Source organism: Anastrepha obliqua, chromosome 3 (assembly GCF_027943255.1).
Source record: "Anastrepha obliqua isolate idAnaObli1 chromosome 3, idAnaObli1_1.0, whole genome shotgun sequence".
NCBI lineage: Eukaryota > Metazoa > Arthropoda > Insecta > Diptera > Tephritidae > Anastrepha > Anastrepha obliqua.
Window position 1 is genome coordinate 19130557 of NC_072894.1, and position 15453 is coordinate 19146009.

General features: G+C 36.4%; 1 protein-coding gene and 1 long non-coding RNA gene across 3 annotated transcripts in view; one reads left to right on the top strand and one right to left on the bottom strand.

Annotated features, from left to right (window-relative positions):
- The first annotated feature begins 217 nt into the window (after positions 1 to 217).
- Positions 218 to 15453, top strand: part of LOC129241715 (carbonic anhydrase 3) — a 50089-nt gene continuing 34853 nt past the window's right edge. Inside the window, exon 1 of the mRNA XM_054878194.1 lies at positions 218 to 1458. Within this exon, the coding sequence (XP_054734169.1) occupies positions 1410 to 1458 (49 nt within the window). The 5' untranslated portion in view covers positions 218 to 1409. The remainder of the gene's footprint in view (positions 1459 to 15453) is intronic.
- Positions 13707 to 14999, bottom strand: LOC129241716 (uncharacterized). Of its 2 annotated transcripts, none has more exons than XR_008582154.1 (3): positions 14864 to 14999; positions 14440 to 14809; positions 13707 to 14363 (listed from the first exon to the last, which is right to left on the bottom strand). It is a non-coding gene; the product is annotated as an uncharacterized LOC129241716 (long non-coding RNA). The 2 variants fall into 2 exon arrangements; XR_008582153.1 differs by having other exon boundaries at positions 13707 to 14382.

Genomic DNA, 15453 nt, shown 5'->3' on the forward strand with positions numbered 1-15453 from the left:
CAGTTTCACAAGTTCATCAACGCCTACCAAAGTCGAAACGGGCGGCCCCAGCTGACTTATTGTTTGGCATGTCCAATTATTTTTGTTGTTATGCTTTCATTTCAGCCGCTTTTTTGTGTAGTTTTTTGTGTGTTGTTGTTTTCATTGTACGCCTTTTTCACAACTTGCGCTAACTCAAACTGGTCGCGCGCATTTCGCTCTTAGTTCACTATTAAAGCGCGCGTCTTAGTGAACAGTTGGTGGTGGCCAACTTGCCGGTTAGCTTTGTCAATAATATTATTGTAGTTCAGCTTGGGTTAAAGCCAAGGCATTCACAATTGCAGAATACTCTTTTAAAAGTGATTACATAGGTTTACAAATATTACATATTTACGAAATAATTACGGAATAGTTTGCCTTCGGCCTATTGTAGCTACTAAGTGTTGCTTTAAAAAAATCAAATCACAGACGGCAAAAAATCAAACTAACAACAACGCATCAGCAAATACGTATGTAAAAATATAAAAAATACAAAAAAGGGGAAATTTGTTTACCAACTACTGGTATTTCCTCTATTCGACTGACAATTGTGAGAAACTGTCCCAACTACTATATTTTATCAACACATTCGTCATTGTTGTTGGAATCAATCGGTGGCGGCAACGGCTGAGGCAACAATAATTGTCCAATTGAGATTTCTCACATAATTGCAAATTCAACAGAATCACAGAATAGCAGGTAGAAAAATGCAGTGGCAAAAATAACGAGCAATCTATGCGCTGCAAAATAAGTAATAATAAACAAAGTTACAACTACAACAATTTTGTTAGTAAATTTTCTACTCATTAACGTCAAAGGAGTTTAACAAAACGGAAATTGTCTCTAGCTTGTTTGCCTGCATTATTGTTGCTAATATTGTACGTAAATTAACATAAAAATACGAAAACGCTTCGAATTCATTTCCAATTTGTGTGTTGATACAGAGTAGATATGTTGTCAGTCTAGCGTCCAGGGCCTAGATATCGCGCGCATTGCTGGTGTGCAACTCGAAAGTCAAAATTTGAATTTGCACAGTTTGCTGGCTATTTCACGATTTGAATGTTTTCACAAGTTTCCTAAGCTTAAAAGATCAAATTAGAGGCCGCAATACACTACGTCCCAAGAAAACTATTTCCCAAATACTTACAGAAGTGTTTTTATTTTCAAGTGATAGAAAGTGAACTAAATAAAGTTCGTGTGACTTTTTGTAATCTCCAAAATCTAAACAAAATAGTTTTATGAGTGCCGAAGTGCTTTGTGAGTGGCCGCCAAAAAGTTGAATCATTAAAACAAACAACAATAAAAGTAAACTGTAAAGTGACTTGAGTTGAAATCTTTGCTTTGTATTAGTCAGTCTTTGGGAATTTTGGCTTTGTTTTTCGTTGGAAATCATGCAGACTTTGAATATTGCGGTGCTGCTCGCTTTGACCTGCTGCAATGGTAAGTTAAAAAATGTCGACATAATTTGGTCTAGAAAGAGTAAAACAAAAGTCATTAAAAATGCTGCTGTCTTACTTGTGAAGTAATATTTACATATGTACATACAAATCGCTCTTTTACTTGCCTGTGCCTTACTATGCCTTCCTAAGTGAAAGTGAAGACACGTTTTCAACTATTGAGGTACTGTTAATACGTGGAGGCATCATGCATTTTTTACACTGCATGAAAGAGGAGATGTAGAGGTCATTTCCGCATACTTTTCTAAAAAAAAAACACGAAAATAAAATAAAATAAAAAATATTGAACTTTACTGGCAATAATTTTTTTTATTAAATTAGAACTGTTCAGCGTTGGGGAAGACTTATTGTGGATGCATAGCTTTCTTTTTTAATAAAAAAAATTTTTTTTTTTTTAAAGATAAATAGATTTTCAGTACCCCAAATGTGGTAATTTTGCTTGTTAACATACAAATAACTGTTTAGGTCAAAATGAACTCAGCGCTCATCATGAAAATATCAGTTAAAGCACGAAATGGATTTAGGCGTACCTTCAATACCTTCGTACCTTCTTTTTGGCTGATAAACTGGCTAATGAAGGATCTGCAAGCACATCACTGGACCCAGAACCCTTCCTAGGGATCAATTCTGCATCGGTTCTTGAAGGCATTGGTCTAAATTGGGCTCCTGCAGAGTAGCTAAGTGCTTTGTAAAAGACCCAAACAGGAAATTAATTAGCGACCTTTCTCCTAAAACTTAGCAGAATGGATCTGGGAGTACTGGTAGGTGTAATCACACACACAACGCCTGTGGTCAGCATATGGCTACCATGGGAATCATTGACGACAGGCATATGTCTTGCCGTAAAAATGTGAACACTGCAAAGCATTTTCTCAGTAACTGTCCTCCGTTCTCTAGAATCAGACTTAGGCTATTGGGGCGCGATGTTCTGAGCATAGATAAAGTTCATACTCATCCTCTTCCGGTTCTCTTAAATAAGATTCATCAATGAATCCAAAAGATTCGTGGAAGAGTGACCTCCAACCAATTTGCCCGTCTTACCATCCATATAATATATGTCCTGTCTCTCTATTCCTTCTTCTGTAATCTATTCGAGTGTAGTACAGTGGTCTTCCTGACTGAGTGCTTGGACTTGTCCAACCCCCACAATTCTAATCGAATCGAATCTAACCTCTTCAGTCGTGAATGTGTAGTTTTTATCGATGTTGCATCACTCTTATACTTTTATTGCCTCTTCTGGTGTCCGGCAGGGCAGCATTTTGGGTGATTTCTTCTTTGTTATTTTCATTAATGACATATCTGAATGTTTAGATTTCTCTAAGTTTCTTTTATATGCAGACGAATTAAAATTGTTTAAAACTCTACTAACCATGTCTGATTCACGCAATCTTCAATCAGACCTCAACAACGTCGCGGTATGGTATGATAGCAATCTATTGTACTTCAGCTAAATATTAAGATATGATCTGACGTGTAATTTTCTAAGACTACGCATTTAAAGAACTCGCATGTTATTACTCTTAATGAAATAACGGATTTGGGAGCAATCTTTGATTCCACTTTTCAGTTTCTTAGTCATTTGAATTTTGTCAACGCCGCGAAATCGTATTCTACACTTGCCTTCAATGCGCGGTTTGTTACCGATTTCACAGGTCTTTACAGTGTAAAGTCTTTTGAGTGTAAAGGTAACTTGAGCAGATTTCGTCTCGTTAGCTTTTATTTTCCAGCTATTTGGAGCTATTTATCAAGTCCTTTCTCTGGAGTTTGAGAGAAGCCACCTCTGGGTGGGAGTCTATAGCAAGTAGGGCAGTGTTATCTGCAAAGATTCCGACCATAGTTTCCTCTGTGATTGGTAGATCTTGTTTGTAAAGCAAATAAAGTACTGGACCTATTATACTGCCTTGAGGTACGCCAGCTAAACTTTCATAGAATTCAAACTGTTCTTGGTTTTGTTTAACAAAGATGACAAAAGTATATATAATAATTAATAGCTAGACTGAGTTTTATTTTGCATTTTGCAGAGTAAGCCGTCAAGCCAGAAGCGGTCGAAGGCGTGAGGTATGTCGAAAAATGCGACCGTGCAAAACTTCTTGTGCTCAAAAACTTTGTGAATACTATTTACGAGCCTGTGTACTTGTTCGATGGTACCGTGTGTTTTTCTGAAACCGAGTTTGTGATTTGGTATTAGTTTCGGTCTTTAATTATGGGCATAATTTTTTTTTTTTTAGGAAAAGAAATTCCATAACTTTAGAGACAGTGGGCAATAAGCAGATGGGACGATAAGATTCCACTTTTTCTGCACTTTTTCTTGGTTTAAGGATCCTTTTATTTGTACAGCTTTCCATTGGGGGGAACAAAACCAGTTAATACGATAACTTTATATATGTGCATGAGAAAAGAAATTTCTTTCTCGGGCAGTTGTTTGCATAGTTAATTATCCACTGATGAGATCATACCCGGGAGCTTTCTTTGTTTTGAGCCTTTTTATTGCTGCTTTTACTTCGTTTTTCGGAAAAATTTTTAGGGCGGGTACATCTGGTGGATGAGTTTTAGGATGTCTTTGACTTTTTGTTCAGTGCTTAGTGAGGGTTCGAATTCATGTGGTATAAGGACTCGGGATAAGTAATGAGCAAATCTATGAGCTTTTTCAAGATCCGATTTAATTCACTTATTATTTTTCATGGTTCGAATCTCGGTGAAAGCAAATTAATAAAAACATTTTTCTAATAGCGGTCGCCCCTCGGCAGGCAATGGCAAACCTCCGAGTGTATTTCTGCCATGAAAAAGCTCCTCATAAAAATATCTACCGTTCGGAGTCAGCTTGAAACTGTAGGTCCCTCCATTTGTGGAACAACATCAAGACGCACACCACAAATAGGAGGAGGAGCTCGGCCAAACACCTAACAGAAGTATACGCGCCAATTATTTATTTTTATTTTTTATTATTTTTCATTTTGATGGTTGACTGTTTTAAGATTGGTCTTTTAAATTTCTTTGCTGCTTTTCAAAGAGAATATTCAGAGGATAAAGATGCATCGAGGTTACTGAGGTGATTTTGAAGTTTATTATTCTTTTCCCATGAGTTTTTTTAGTTCTCGTGCGAACGAGTTGAGAGTTTTTTGTTTTCAGGGTGTCTGCTTTGTCAAACTATAATTATCGATATCTATAGTTCTCATGCACCTAGAAAATCACCCGATTCCTACTGATAGATGGTGAATAAGTGTATTTTAAATGAACAGATTCATAAACACATGAAAGGGTGGCGAATCATCATCATTTTTCATGCTTTTTAAACTCTCATTTAAATCATCAGGATATTGAAGGGAATTATATGATGATTGAAAATAAAAACCAATATTAAATTTCCCGCATTTCACTATTCAAAAAGTTTTCACGAGTCACCGTGTGCAATATTGAATGTTCAGCGGAGAGACAAGCAAGGCTAAATAGTTTCCAATTCTGCTGCTGAACATTTCTGAATGCATATTTGTATGTACATGTCTATCTAGATTAGAATAGAGTATTGAAAACAGACACTAAGCCTGTTAAAACGACTGTGACGAAGTTAAAATATCCACAATGCCAATTCAAACTGAGTTAGCGAGGATACAACGAAAAAACCGCAAAAACTGTTTTTATTGCTTTCAAAGCCACTTATTAGTTATGTTTAGCAAATATTTACCGAATTTATATGTAGGTATTTATGTGTTCATTGTTGCCAAAAACCACAAATACCAACATACAGTCTACTAGTCAAAGTATTAAAATCAAAATTAACCACTTTGTGGCCACATATTACCAAAATGCTCGTACTCTAGTTTTATGGTGAAACAAAACTCCTGTAATGTAACAAAAATCGGAATCTTTGACGTGTACGCATATGTATGAATGTACAGCTATCCATTTAATATTTACAAAATGTATTTAATATTAATGAATGTAATATTCACACACAACTGTCATTAAAATTCCGCTTTACTCCACCCATTTGACAAAGTAATTGAATTTAAAAATTACTTTTGGTTAATTTGTAACGACAAAGTGTGCACTTCAATGATTTCATAAAATTATTGCCTATTTAATTTCCGAAAATGTCAAAAACTAATGCAACTAAATTTGACCGAAACAATTAATCATTTTAATGATCTGTCATAAAGAAATACATAAATTTTAACTGTAACTTTGTAACTTGAACGAATTAGAAAATGTAAGTGATTATTTAGGAAAATGTATAATTTTAAAAAGTATCCGATTATTTAGGGCCCCCACCTCATTTGAAATGGTGTGTTTTGAGTGTTTTTTAAAAGCGTGTAAAACGGAGACGAAAACAAATTTTTATTTTTGCTTTCAGTATTTTACTTTTTGATCCATTACTAAAAAATAAAAATTTGTTTTTGGCCATACGAGGTTCAAAAAGTTGTCGGCCTTCAAAAATATAAAATTTGACAAAATAGTGGATTTTCAAAGATGAAAAACGGGTTTTCGACTCTTTTTGCAGTTTAAAGGTCCGAAAAAGGTCCTTGAAATATTATTTCATCAAAATCGGTTCAGTAGAACCGTCGCCCGCTCGAAAAACGCGGTTTCGCGAAAATTGCGCGTTTCTTCTTGAATTCGTACAACTGGTTTTGTAAAGATTTCAACACTTAAATTTGGGCATGTTTGTTTACCTGGAAACTAGTTTTCCTGTGGACCTGCCAAACTACAATTTTGTGTATAAATATCAATTCATGCTTTGTTTTGCCTGAAAACTAATTAGTTGTAGAGGTTACCTCACTAAAATGGCTCTATCTCCGTAAATATTCGGAATTTCGGAAAACGGTTTCGGGACCATATTTTTAGATATTCAATCTATATAAATAACAAAAAAAAAAAACAAATCAAAAAAAATTTTTTTTTCAAATGAGGCGAGCGTCTTAGGTAGGCAGGTAGGTAAAATGGCAAGAGTGCCACAGGCAAGTAGCACTTACGTGCCGTTTTGATACCATAATGTGGACTATTACTTGTGCAAAGGAAAATTATTTGGAAGAGAATACCTTCTATAGCCATCCAGTGCTGTTGATGTAGTAGAGGAGAGAAAAAGGATCTAGGCTGGAGAATTTCTTCAAGTCATCCCCAAAAGGCACGCTGAGAAATCTCAAGCGCCTAGTCGCCAAAGCCGGACATTTGCAGAGAAAATGTTCAACAGTCTCTTTCTCTGCAGGATGCCCACAGCTTCTGCATTAGGGGTTGTACGGAATTTCAAGCTTCTCCGCATGAGTACCGGTCACCCAGTGGCCAGTGAACACCGCAATTAGTTTGGAAATTGAATGGCGGGGGACTCCCATCACCTTAAGCGTTCTGTTTCTATCATATTGGGGCCATAGTGTTTTCGAAATAGCACACGATGAGACAGACCTCCATCTGTCTTGCGCTTTTCTTAGAAAGAAATTGTGTAGTTTCCCTTTAACAATGGACAAAGGGACACTGATGTCTAAGGAGGGGCAGCTGAAACCGGTTCTGTGGACCTCTTTCTGGCAAGCTCGTCGGCATTTTCATTTCCCTCTATATTCCTGTGCCCAGGAACCCAGATAAGGGAAATGTTTCCTGCTCGATCGAGTTGTTTGAGCTCCTCTTTACAGGAGTTCACCTGAAGAGAGCTGCAATACGGCGACTACAGTGCCTTGATCGCAGCTTGGCTATCGGAAAAAATATTAATGTCTCCCTCCCAACAGCGATCTTGAAGCATTTTGCATGCCTGCAGGATCGCGAAGACTTCTGCTTGAAAAACGCTGCTCGTTTCCAGCAGTTTAAAGCAGACCGAAATGCTGGCTGATTTAGAGAAAACCCCCGCTCCCACTCCAGATTCCATTTTGAATCCGTCAGTGAAAACAGAGGTACCTATATCCGTGCCGACTTTTCCCTCCTTCCAGTCTTGCCTGCTCGGAAAGATAGCCCTAGCACAACCCTCAAAACACAGTTTGCGGATGAAGAGATCAGTGCGAAGAACAGAGAAGAAAGAGGAGATCTGCTTCAAGATGCTACTAAGTCCTACAGGAAATTGCCTCCAGAGGCCAAGCTCCTTCAACCTGATAGCGCTCTGAGCAGCAATGGATTTAACCTGCAGATCCACAGGAATAACGTTGAGCGCAGCAGTGGGGCATGTTTTACAATCACACCTGATGCCCACACCTGCAGTTCTCTGCACTCTCTCTCTAGTTTAGTGGTGTTGTAGCCATTCTGAAGAGCTACCCACCAAACGAGGCACCCATATGTTAAAATTGGAAGAACCACTACGTTGTACATCCAAAGTACGACACCTGACTTGAGACCCCATTTTTTGCCGAACATAGATTTACAGGCGTAGACGGCAATACTGGTCTTCTTAGCTCGAGCTTCTATGTGCAGCTTCCAGTGGAGCTTGGGGTCAAGTATTACACCAAGATACCTGACTTCCGATGCGAGCGTAAGACACTGGTTGTTTAGTCTTGGAAGCTTAAAACGCGGAGTCTTGTATTTCCAGGTGAATAGCATCAACTCCGTTTTGTCAGAGTTGGCTCTGAGAGCGCAACTGGCGGGGGCCTTAAGTAATAAAGAATTTGTTAATACTTTTTTCCTTTTATTTTGTTCATTTCAAGTCTAAAACAAAATTACAGTTAACAGATAACTATTAAACCAATTAAAAAAAGAGCTTCGAATTTCATAAAAATCATTCTTTGACGCCGAAAAGTCAAGCGGTATAGCACTCGACATCCCACAGAATTCTCATAGAGCGAGGACAATACGAGCATTACGCGCACAATTCGTGTTAAGAAATTTAAGATAAAATGGGTAAGTGTTGCGTAGAGATTTAGCATGAATATGAAAAATTAAGTGCTACGTAATCTTGATGAACAATCGATTTCTCCTTTAACACTAAAACAAAATACAGTGAGAGTATAGACCTTCTACTCTCTAGAGACTTTAAGTTAATTAAAATCAAACGGGAATTATAGGAAGGGACAGAATTTGAGAACTTTAATGACCTGGAATGAATGAGGAACACCGTCTGTACTCGTTTAATTCTCTCAATTGTAAATTGGTGGCAAGACCTCCAGATAAATGTTGCATATTCTATTCTAGAGCGAGCAAAGGTCGCAAAAAGTATTCGGTTGGGGAATAAGTTCGTAGCGTTTTTACCGAAGACTTTAATTTAACCGAAACACATTAATTATATCAATAATCAATACCTTTCCATCTATCGACCAATTTGTTAATGCTGTTCCGCCAAAAATCGCTTGGTCTGGTGTCAAAGAAGTTTTTGAGCCAGTTTTTAAGGACTTCTTTATTGTAGAAGGTAACGCCCTTCGTATGGTTTAAAAGGGCGCGAAAAATATGGTAAGCGGTCGGTGTAAGATCTGGAGAGTACGGGGGATGCCAAAGGGGCTCCAATTCGAGAACTTGGAGTGCGATTTTGACGACTTGTGCAACATGGGGCCTAGTGTTTTCGTGAAGGAGTATGGTTTGACCATGTCGATCGGATCTTTTCAGTCGAATAGCCTCATTCGCGCGGTATAGCTGGGCAATGTAGAGCTTCTTGTTAACCGTAGCATTCTTTTCGAGCATTTCCCAGTGCACCGTGTCACCCCAGTTCCACCAAACACATCTCATGATCTTCTTTGCATGAATATCCGGCTTGACTCTCGGCTCGACTTCTTTCTTTGCTTCATATTGATATATAGGCACTATTTGTCATCTCTTGTGAAAATACGGTACAAAAAGCACTGTTTATGACCGAGTGTTGTTCGATGGTGGGCGGGATGCTGAGAATCAATTTGAAAAAGACTTTCTTTGGTTTTTTCGTTGTGCTCGTGAGTCACTCAGGCTCCCAAGCTCCCAATTTTTCGGTAAATCCCATTGAATGAAGGTGACTGAGAATCTTTTTATGATCGCAGCTCATTTTTATTCATTTCCGCCAATTCAGGACTGGCTTGGCGACTGTTTCAATCAAAAGTGATTTGAAAAGTTCTTAATCGAATTCAGAAGGCCTTGCGCTGTTGCACATATCATCGACGTCAAAGTCGGCATTTTTGAACTTTGCAAACCATTTCCATTTCGACCCGACTATGACACCTTCTCCCGGGAAATTAAAATCCCCAAAAACATCAATATGATTATGATCCACCTTATTTAGGATAAGGCAAGCAAGCAGTGTAGTCTGTGTACGATTTGTAAAGATCATAATTACTTTCAGGCGGGATGTAAGATACAAGTAAATATAAAGAGCCAAAGCGAGTTGATCCCTTTACACAAACACACAAATGATCAAGGATGGGTACCTCATTTAAATGGAAGTGGTGCATTTGGTTGGTTAGCTTTGGGCACAGTAGGCATCGGAAGATATTATAGCTTCATTTTGTCGGTTTAGGCCAAGCTTTCCGGTGTTGTTCTAATAATTGGACGTTGTCGAACTTCAGGCGGCTACTATGAGAATCTTTTGCGTCATCAGCTATTTTCCAATCGGTAGGCAGGGAATTTTTTTAAATTATTTTGAATTATCCGAATAAATAATTTGAATTAACGGAGATATTACTTTTCATATCTAAAAATCGTATACAAATTTTTGTTTAAGAAAACTGGTTTGTGTATTTTTTGTCGGAATTGTTGAAGTAAAAATTTTGCTATTGATGTTAAGCTCAATATACTTTAGAAATTTCTTAATAATAAACCATGTTTTGGTAGTACGAAAATGCATTTAATATTTTGTAGTAATGAAAATGTTAATAGTAATAAAAATGTTAGTCACCGGGCAAAGTTTTAAAACAAACTGAAAATTGCAATTTAATTTGGCCTACCACAAGTCAATTTCATGCAAATACATCCGCGCATGGCATACATACCTACATATTGCATTAGCCAAGCAATGCCGTTGCAACAACACGGCTTGTTTTCAGCGGCGCCAACTTCAGTCAGTTCATGAGATAAATGATAAATGGAAAAAATACAAAGAAAACAAGCAACGGTTTAAAAAAAAAATATTTCTTCAGTATTCGCCGCGCGACACTAACTAACACAATGGCAGACATACCGCCATAGTCACCTTCGCCGTCAACGTTTCAGTGACAGTCAATGGCACTTGCCGACACCTCAGCTAACTTTTAATGCACTTCAATCTAACTACTTCGATACTTAACGTCCCATTGTGACAATGACTAAAATCCATGAATTAAAGTTCGAATTGTTGGAGCATCCACCGAATTCACCAGACTTGGCCCCTAGCGACTTCCATCTGTTGAGGTCATAACAGCTGTGGAAGCGTATTTTGCAGGCCTCCAGATTCTCACTTCAAGGATGGAATTCATAAATTGGAATCTCGTGGGAATAAGTGTGTTGAATCTATACCGAATAATAAAGTGCCTTTCAAACCATAAAATATAAGGAATTCCAAAAAATTTATCAAATTTTCATCCAGATATCCAACTTTTTAATTAGGACCTTTACAAAACTTTTGAGCATTTGTCAGTTTTGTAGCCACTTCAATTCTAGTATAGTAAAACGAAATTTCATCAATGCTTCCAACTCTCTTCATTAAGAGTTTCATTAGACCGCGTTCATACAGGGCAAATTTTGTTGCTTTAATTGGTAATTTGTGAAAAAGGTGTGGAATTTATGGGGAGACGCGGAAAGAAGGGGTCACTGAGTTGCTTCAAAACACGCTTTATATTCTCGTTCCTTGCAATGTTGTTGTTAGCTGTAGACTAAAAACGAAAATAATTGCAAGCAACGGTGTTGCCGTGTGTAAACTCTCCGGCGTGAGAATTCATTAAACAAAAATTGGAAAAATTGAAGCAACAAAAGTGTTGTTAATTTTCAGTACTAATAACCTACTACTTATTACTGTACTCTTCAATTGTTGTAACCATTTCAAGCTCTTCAAATAAGTCAGAAAACAATTTGTAGTTTTTTCATGCGATATTAAATATTTGAATCAATCATATATAAATTCTCTTTGGCTTCCACACAATTTCAGCAAAAAGTTTTCCTATTCGAACGCGGTCTTACAAATACTCATTGAGTGATTCCAACAAATGTAATTTTTGGCAGTGCTTTTCCAGTGCTGCCAATATATGCCTATTTACGCCAATTGCTTCAACTATTCGCTACTCGCAAACGCATAACAAATCGAAGATGCCTTTTGCCTCGTTTTAAATTTTATACAAATAATGAACCTAAATTTGAAAACTGGGCCCTATCACGTCCACTTATGGGTAAATGTATGTATCTCTATAACGACCATTGTACAGAAATACTAGTAAAAACACTCTTCTCCTTTCTATTTCTTTGACAGGTGTCCTAGGTGTGAGTTTTTCAGGCACCTATGTGTGTGATAGTGTGAGTGCTTGGCATTTTTTCTTGAGCGTGTTCCCGAAGTTGCTACGACTAATTAGAATTTTTATTTTAACATTAGAAACGATAGAATATCGACTACAAAAATATCAAAATAATATCTTTGACTTGGAAAATTTACAATAATAAATATTTTTAATATATTTCTTAGCTATAAAATGCTCTTTTATTGAGAAGCATCTAAATTTACACGATATTTTTAGACTTTTTGATACGATTTGCTATGAAATTTCATCAGTTTTTATGCAACCATGTTAGATAAAAGAGAGGTTTGGAATCAGCTGATCTCAGTTATGGGCATCAGCTGGGAGTGTTTTTACTTATGGATCTGTATTATGATAACGACTTAATAAAACTCGCGCAAACTTGGTACTTCTTTTAGAGCCGATATAAATATTATTGATATTGGTTAAAAGCCACGCCCTCTTTTTATATGTTGAAACTAAACTTTCTTTATCCTTCTGTTGTTAAAAGCTACAAATAACTCCCAATGTCTATAAATTTGTTTGATTGTACAAATTTATAATACAGCCAGTCCAAAGTAAAGTACTACATAAAATATGCACGGATGTATAAAATTCGCTCCGGACCGACTTCCTTACTTTCCTTAGTCTCGACTACACGTCCGAGACTGAGCACTGATGTTCATTTCACAATATACAAAATAAAATGACAACTACAAGGTGGCGCAAAATTAATCATCCAATTGTGTTTTTAGTAACTTTTCCACTAAATAAAAATACAAAAATTGTTTCGTCTGTTGGTAATCTTTAATTTGACCTTTACGCGTTCCCTTGCTTGTACAGCACACACTGCAGCTGTCCAGTTCACACGTCCCAAATATGATTGACGTGCGATGGTATTTATAAAAGTTATAAATCTTGTGTAAATTAATTACCGGGTGATTAATTTTGTGCCACCTTGTATATACATGAAATTTACAAATAGCAAAATACAAAAAACGAATAAACAACAATTAAAGTGAGATCAACAGAGATATGTGAAAAATAACAAATCCATTGCACAGACAAAACATATGCAAGCTTTGATTTTGAGGAAGTGCAGCTTTACATTGTAGTTAGCTTCTAGTTAGGTCAAAAAAGGCAAATAAAAGTGCGTTATTTTTGTAGTCGACTGCTGGATTTTGAACGAATCAAATATACCTGCATAAGTAAGCATACCTATCTATGTCTACATACATATGTACGTCTGTTTACACACATATCTGCATACATATATAGTATTCACTGGTGTGCATACCAACAACTACCATACCGATCCCTTTTCAGTGAGGCAACTCCTAACAACTTTCGGTCGTTTTGGCCATCAGGAAGCAGCCGACGAGACACGCGACCAATCATGCAGAAAGCAACTGTGCAATGATGCCAGGCATTGTCAATTATCCACGACCTAGAAACAATCCCACAAATTTCCAAAAAGTCAAAACACATTTTTCGCCGTAAAAAGTAAAGTTCATCTATGTGCATCCATACAAAATAGATATATATTGGTACAGTGCGCAGTAGCCTAATAATATTATGTGCATGCATTAATTTTTTTTTTGTTTTGTTGTAAAAAAGCTTTTCGCAAGCAACATTTAAATCTAACAACAATAATTCTTCGAAAATGTCAGCAAAAAGCTAACATGAAACTAAATATATAAAAAACAGAAGCTTTATAAAAATACAAACACTTTTTTTGAACTATCGACTTATACAGTCAGAATAGGGTGTGAATTCGATACAAATACGATTTTTTTTTTGTGTAAAGAGTTCAATAATATTTTGCTAAAATGGTAAATTAGATGAAACTATTTAATTTATTTTGTTTTATTCCATTTCACACCATGAAATGCAAAAAAGTGTCCACTCCTTTCATTGTAATGAAAAAAACAAAAACATACAGAGAATTAGCGCCACAGCTTAAATGATGCAACTTAAAAAAGAGCAACTATTTATTTTTAATTTTTAAAATTGTTAGGTATTTAGTACTGTGTTGTGTATCCTTTATTATCAATTACAGCTTCAAGTCTGCGTGGCATAGAGCTAATCAAGTTTTTTGTGTATACTGAACTAGTCTTTTTAAGATCAAATTTGTTATGGATGTCATATTTTCTTATATTTGTCAGCCACAAATTTTCAATGACGTTCAAATCCGGTGATTGTGCAGAAGTTTCAACAATGGGGGGGACATTTTATATGTTAACCATGTTCCACGCTGGAACTCTAGGAATTTATGATGATGTTTGTATTATTTGTGACTGTGCTTAGGGTCCCTACCCTGCTGAAAGCGAAATCATCTTCAATTTGGAATTATCAAGCGTTTTGAGCCAAATTTTCTTGCAGAGATTTTAAATAAACACTTTTGTTCATTGTTTCTTCGATGAAGGTAAATTTTCCAACTGATATGTATGCCCAATGTTGCCACCGCCGCATTTTGTAGTAGCTCGCAAATTTCGGAATTTGAGCTCCATATTGGCCTCGCGTCAAATTAAAGAGCTGCTATCTGGAAAAAGTACTGTACTATCTGTAAAAAGTACTGAGCTCTTATTTAGATGGTCATGCACAAACTGCAATCTCTTACTTCTATTCATTACACTTACGAAAGGTTTATTACGACCGCTTCTACCATTTAAATTTGCGTCCCTCAGAATTTTTTGAACAGTTTCTGTATGGCAAGTCTTACCTAAATCCTTGTTGGCGATTTCAATGAACTTTGGACGGCATATTGCCGGATTTTTTTTTTTATTTTCACTTGGCACACTAATCACTGAACTTTTTTCTCTGTCAAAGTTTTATTTGGAGCGTGTCGTCCTTTATTTGACACACGATTTTCATGCAGAAAGCATTCGCAAATGTGCTGAATGTGCAAATGTATAATGAACTGAAATGTATAATTACGACGCGACATTCTTTTTTTGAAATGCTCCAAAACTAACTCACGCTTTTCTATCGAAGTGCGCGATCCCATAGCTAAAAAAACTAGAGTAAAAAAATAAATGTAATATTACTTTATGTCAAACTCACCCTACAAACAATAAAAATACAATTTTGTTTGTTGAAACTTTCGTCGCGAACAGCGGTAATTTTAACTCTATCATGTAAGCTGCGGCGTAAATTCCCGCATTTTTGTTTTTCTGCACCACAATGAAATGAGTGAACACTTTTTTGTATTTTATGTTCAGAAATGAAATAGAGGAAAATAAATGAGCAGTCTGCATACTTTGTTAGCAAATTATTGTGAAACATAGAACACTTTACAAAAAAATCGTATCTACCTAAATCAAATAAGCTGTAAGTAACCGTATGTAACTACATACTTGTATCATATCAACTCCTAACGTATCATGTCAATGCTAATATCATCCAGGGAAGCCTCAACAGGGCCTTACACATGCAAGAAAACCACAGAATAAACTTGTGGTTTATGGGGTTACGGACAGTCAGAGGCCCAAAAAATAATGATTTTCAATAATTTTTTTTTTTTTGCTAGTGAATTACTTTATTTTACAAAAACATAGCATTAGTACATCATGTTTCGACTTGACTTTAGCATAATTTCAAAAACAAAATTGTAAATGTTTTCGCTGTTTGTGTGGACCTTGTTTCTCCAGAAG